We start from the raw sequence: 5235 nt of genomic DNA, 5'->3' as shown, positions 1-5235 counted from the left end.
AGGCGCTCCGTCACGTGCTTCTTAGCGTAGAAGTCCACCTCTCTAGCCCCGCCCCCTCCTGAGCTACCCTTAAAGGGTTCGCAACCCAGACAGACACTGAACCTAGGCAGATTGTTTTATTGAAATGAAGTACACATAACATGTAATTAACCACTTTAAAGTGAACAATTTAGTTGCCTTTAGTACATTCACAATGTTGTGCAACAACAACCTCTATCTAGTTCCAAAACAGTTTCATCATGGCAAAAGAAGACCTGGTAGGCTGGCCCAATGGCTCACACCTGTAATCTTAGCACTCTGGGAGGCCAAGGCAGGAGGATCGCTTGAGGTCAGGAGTTCAAGACCAGCCTGAGCAAGAGCAAGACCCTGTCTCTACTAAAAATAGAAAGAAATTAGCTGGGTAACTAAAAATAGAAAAAATTAGCAGGGTGTGGTGGCACATGGCTGTAGTACCAGCTACCCAGGAGGATCGCTTCAGCCCAGGATGAGGTTGCTCTGAGCTAAGCTGAAGCCATGGCAGTCTAGCCCTGGCAACAGAGCAAGACACTGTCTCAAAAAAAAAAAAAAAGAAGAAGAAGAAGAAAAGAAGACCGATACCTGTTAAACAGTTACTCTCTATTCTCCCCTCTCCCCAGACCCTGACAATAAGTAATATGTAAACTGTCTCTGCGTATTTACCTGTTCTGGATATTTCTCATAAATGGAATCATACAATATGTGACTTTTTGTGTCTCGTTCCTTTCACTTAGCATAATGTTTTCAAGGTTTATCCAAAGTGTAGTATTTATTTATTTATTTATTTATTTTTTTTTTTTTTGAGACGGAGTCTTGCCCTGTTGACCAGGCTAGAGTGCCGTGGTGTCAGCCCAGCTCACAGCAACCTCAAACTCCTGGGCTCAAGCAATCCTTCTGCCTCAGCCTCCTGAGTAGCTGGGACTACAGGCATGCGCCACCATACCTGGCTAATTTTTTCTATATATATTTTTAGCTATCCAAATCATTTCTTTCTATTGTTTAGTAGAGACGGGGTCTCGCTCTTGCTCAGGCTGGTCTTGAACTCCTGACCTCGAGCGATCCTCCCGCCTTGGCCTCCCAGAGTGCTAGGATTACAGGCATGAGCCACCGCACCCAGCTAGTATTTATTTTTTATGTCTGAATAATATTCCACTGTATGTTTATACCACAATTAATTTACCCATTCATCAGCTGATGGACATTTGGGTTGTTTCTACCTTTTGGCTATTTTGAAATAGTGCTGCTGTGAACATGCATGTACATGTATTTGAGTACCTGTTTTCAACTTCGTGGGGGTTTGTACCTACAAGTGAAATTGCTGAGTCATGTGGCAATTCTATATTTAATTTTCTGAGCAAATGCCAAGTTGTTTTCCACAGTGACTGATCCATTTTACATTACCACAAGCAATGTCCAAGGGTTACAATTTCTCCACATTCTCACTGTTATTTTCCTTTTTATTTTTATTATTAATAATTATACCATCGTAATGCCTAGATGGATCTTTTCCACAAATTCAGCAAGATCTTCCACTGGATGTTCAGCCTAGGAGTTGATCAAGAAACCGTATCTGAGGCTAGGCGAGGTGGCTCACGCCTGTAATCCTAGCCCTCTGGGAAGCCAAGGCGGGTGGATCGCTGGAGGTCAGGAGTTCAAGACCAGCCTGAGCGAGACCCCATCTCTACTAAAAATAGAAAGAAATTATCTGGAGAACTAAAAATATATATAGAAAAAATTAGCCGGGCATGGTGGCGCATGCCTGTAGTCCCAGCTACTCAGGAGGCTGAGGCAGTAGGATCCCTTAAGCCCAGGAGTTTGAGGTTGCTGTGAGCTGGGCTGACGCCACAGCACTCTAGCCTGGGCAACAAAGTGAGACTCTGTCTCAAAAAAAAAAGAAAAAGAAACTATCTGAGAACTAGAAACAGTTTCTGAAACTGGACTGGCACTTAAAGATCATCTAGAAACACACCAAACTATTATTACTAGGTTGAGGGCCCATAAGATCATTATTTCCATCATTCTACTTTTGTGTTTTTCCAAATTTTCTGCAATGAACATTTAAAAATTTGCTCAACAGACATTTCTTCCCATTTAAGTAATACAAACCAGGAATGGTATTTTCCCAGCCAAAGGAAGATCAATAAAACCAGTTCTGCCGGACGCAGTGGCTCAGGCCTGTAATCCCAATACTTTGGGAGGAGGCGGCCGGAGAATTGTGTGAGGCCAGGAGTTCGAGATCGGCCTGAGCAAGTGTGAACACCCCCCACCATGTCTAAAAAAAAAAATAGAAAAATTAGCCAGGTGTGGTAGCATCCGCCTGTAGTCCCAGCTACATGGTGGGGGGCGGGAGGAGTGGGAGAGGCTCAGGCAGAAGGATTGCTTGAGCCCAGGAGTTTGAGGTTACTGTGAGCTAGGCTGACGCCACCGCACTCTAGCCCGGGCAACAGGGCGAGACCCTGCCTCAAAAAAATAAAAAACAACGACTTTAGGATTAGAATCGTGGGCTGGAGGTGGACGCCAGGCTTCATTCTGATGGGTCCAAGAGCCGAAGTGCCGGCTTCTGACACCTTCCTCACCCTCCTCTGCAACCTTCTCTGTGTCATTATTCTCTCGGAGGCTTTGGCCATTTGTTAGTGGTTGGCTGAAAATAGGTCCACCTCTTGCTCAGGATTCGCTGTGAGCTCCCGGAACCCCGCCTCCTCTCTCCCATCATTCGCTACTCCTGTGTTCATCCCGCCCCTCCATCGAACAGATTGGGTGCTTCGCCATTAGCGCGTTCAGAGAGGCTGTTTCTGCGGTGACCCGAGAAGAGAAGCAGCTCTAGCGACTATGGCAGTCTCGGTGTTGGCGGTGCGTTCGCGGCTTGGCATGTGGGGCGTGAAGGCCGTGCAAGCCCGAGGCTTCGGCTCGGATCAGGTACGCCGCGGCGCAGCAGTGTTCGCTGCCCCAACCCTGAACGCGGATTCCACCTTCCCTTCCGTACCTTTAGCTATGTCCCCGTCTCTCCTCAGTCCGATCATGACAGGAGCTCGGGCTCCATCCGGGAAGCTGGTGGGGCCTTCGGAAAAAGGGAGCAGGCGGAAGAGGATCGATATTTCCGGTGAGGCCCACCAGATCCCAAGTACAGCCCTACATCTCCCAGGGCCTTCCGATCTAAGACACCCTGCCTGGTTCATTGGAACGGTCCATCCCAGCAGAATTCTCAAACCCATTACAACCTAACACTCGAGGACCCTGACCGTTGCCACCTATAGGGCGCTCCCAGTCCCCTGCTAAACAGTCTCAGGGCCCCCAAACCCCAACCTTTTCCACCGCCGGGTCTTCAGAACTTTCAACCCATGACTCAACTCCTTTATCAATTACCATACTCCTTTATCAATTACCATCGCCCCTTGCATGTTGTTCTGCCCGCTCCCCATCTGCGAAATGCCCCCATTTTCTTCACACAGTGTCTAGATCCGACCGCAGACCCCCTGAGCCCGACTCCCTCCCTCGGCTTTCACCCTCTTATCACCCACTCCACGTTCTTTCTCCCCCACACGCCTTAGCTTTGCAAGCCCACGTTTATTCCTTAAAGCTTCAGACCTTCTCGGCTGTTTCTAGACCCTCACGCGAGTCCAGCTCCGCTGGAGTGCGTGGGTCATAGGAGCTGGTGGAACCTGCTTACAGGTTGGACTCCAGCTCCTCCTGGAGACTTTGGCCCTACTCAGCCCAGCCCAAACCCTGGGCTGTAGGTTTCCCTCTCTCTCTCTCTCTCATAAGTAGGGAGTGGGCTGGGCCTATCTACTCCCTTTCCCAGGCCTGAGTTATCTTTGATTGACTTTTGTCTGCACTGGGGAGCAGGGAGGAACTAATCTTCCTTCTGCCTGTTATTGAGAATTGTCACAGGTGCACCTGCCTTACCAGAGAGCCAAGGTACAGCCCTTAGAGACCATGTAGTTGGGCCTCTACAGTTTATAGTTAAGGAAAACTGAGAACTAAATGTGGCTAAACCAACATTTTAATCTAGTTAGTCCCTTCTTGAGACCTAAATTGGACTGCCAAATACTGCCTGTGCAAGAGACTCCTCCTTTTTTGGCCCTTCCAGTGGGCCACACATTTCTCTGGGCAAAGAAAGCCCTAGATAAATTGGGATAGGAGATGGATATTTGTCCTTTAAGCACACCCCTTTCTCTCTCTCCCTCCTTTTTGTTCCTTTTTTCCCCTAAAAAGGGACTCAGGTTCTCTGGGTTGTTCCTCCAATAAGGTGTTGGGGACTTAGGTTACATCTGTCTGGAGTTTTTAATTTTCAAGAGGAATTTGAAAGGAATAGCTTGTTAATGATGGAGTTTCAGGCACTAGGACAAGGAAAATGGAATCATTTTGGTCATTTCCTTAAGATGCTACACCTCAATTTAAGATGGGGATTGCAGGTTAAAAGAGGATGATCAGTCAGACTCCATGGTATTGGGACTCCTGTACTTTGCCACAGGTATTGCAGGTTATGCTTAGAGATCTCTTTAGAGTAAAAGATTGAGATTAAACTCTGAGTCACTGTGTACTTATAGGGCGAAGACTAGAGAACAACTGGCAGCCTTGAAAAAACACCATGAAGATGAGATCGGTCATCATAAGAAGGAGATTGAGCGTCTGCAGAAAGAAATTGAGCGACATAAACAAAAGATCAAAATGCTAAAAAATGATGATGATTAAGTGCACACAGTTCCCCATACATAGAATGGCACATATCATTGCCCACTTCTATGTAGACATAGTTCTGGTTTAATTAATATTTGTCTGTGTGCCACTAACAGATTCTAATAAATTGTCATCAGTGAAATATGTCTGATGCCTTCTATGTGGAAGGGGGTAGAGGGACAGACACTACTGGACTGCCAAAATGAAATAGACAAGTCCCTCCAATAGGGAGTTCACAATCAAAGCATAATGTGATAAGTGCTGTGAAACAACATGGGTACAAGGAGGGGTAAGTGTGATACAGACAAGGGACTCCTCCCCAGTCTAGTTAGAAGCATTCCGAGAAAGCTTGAAGGATAAACCCCAATCCAAAGCACAAAGGCCAGGAGCAAACTGGAGAACAGAGAGGGATCGTTGCTTGAAAAAATGCAATTCAAGGTACCATCATTAATAATACCATTTGGCGTTTATAAAATGGTGTAGAGTACTCCCCATATGAACTAGTCATCTTTGTTCTAATTTTGCAGATTGAGAAGAACTGGA

The 5235-nt window shown here is 46.5% G+C and overlaps 1 protein-coding gene across 1 annotated transcript; it reads left to right on the top strand.

Annotated features, from left to right (window-relative positions):
* The first annotated feature begins 2776 nt into the window (after window positions 1-2776).
* Window positions 2777-4834, top strand: ATP5IF1 (ATP synthase inhibitory factor subunit 1). Its single transcript, XM_045545787.1, has 3 exons — window positions 2777-2931; window positions 3027-3115; window positions 4563-4834. The coding sequence occupies exons 1-3, from the start codon at window positions 2845-2847 to the stop codon at window positions 4705-4707; spliced, it is 321 nt and encodes a 106-aa protein (XP_045401743.1). The 5' UTR covers window positions 2777-2844; the 3' UTR covers window positions 4708-4834.
* The last annotated feature ends 401 nt before the right edge of the window (window positions 4835-5235 follow it).

This window comes from Lemur catta, chromosome 3 (genome assembly GCF_020740605.2).
Source record: "Lemur catta isolate mLemCat1 chromosome 3, mLemCat1.pri, whole genome shotgun sequence".
Lineage (NCBI taxonomy): Eukaryota > Metazoa > Chordata > Mammalia > Primates > Lemuridae > Lemur > Lemur catta.
The sequence above is the reverse complement of the archived record's forward strand: the minus strand, read 5'-3'. Positions and strand labels throughout refer to the sequence as shown.

Bases quoted from the DNA above. Each gene is read 5' to 3' on its own strand.
- ATP5IF1 (XM_045545787.1), top strand. From the start codon at position 2,845: ATGGCAGTCTCGGTGTTGGCGGTGCGTTCGCGGCTTGGCATGTGGGGC. The intron at 2,932-3,026 runs GTACGCCGCGGC...GTCTCTCCTCAG, and splicing joins GAGGCTTCGGCTCGGATCAG to TCCGATCATGACAGGAGCTC. The intron at 3,116-4,562 runs GTGAGGCCCACC...GTGTACTTATAG, and splicing joins GAAGAGGATCGATATTTCCG to GGCGAAGACTAGAGAACAAC.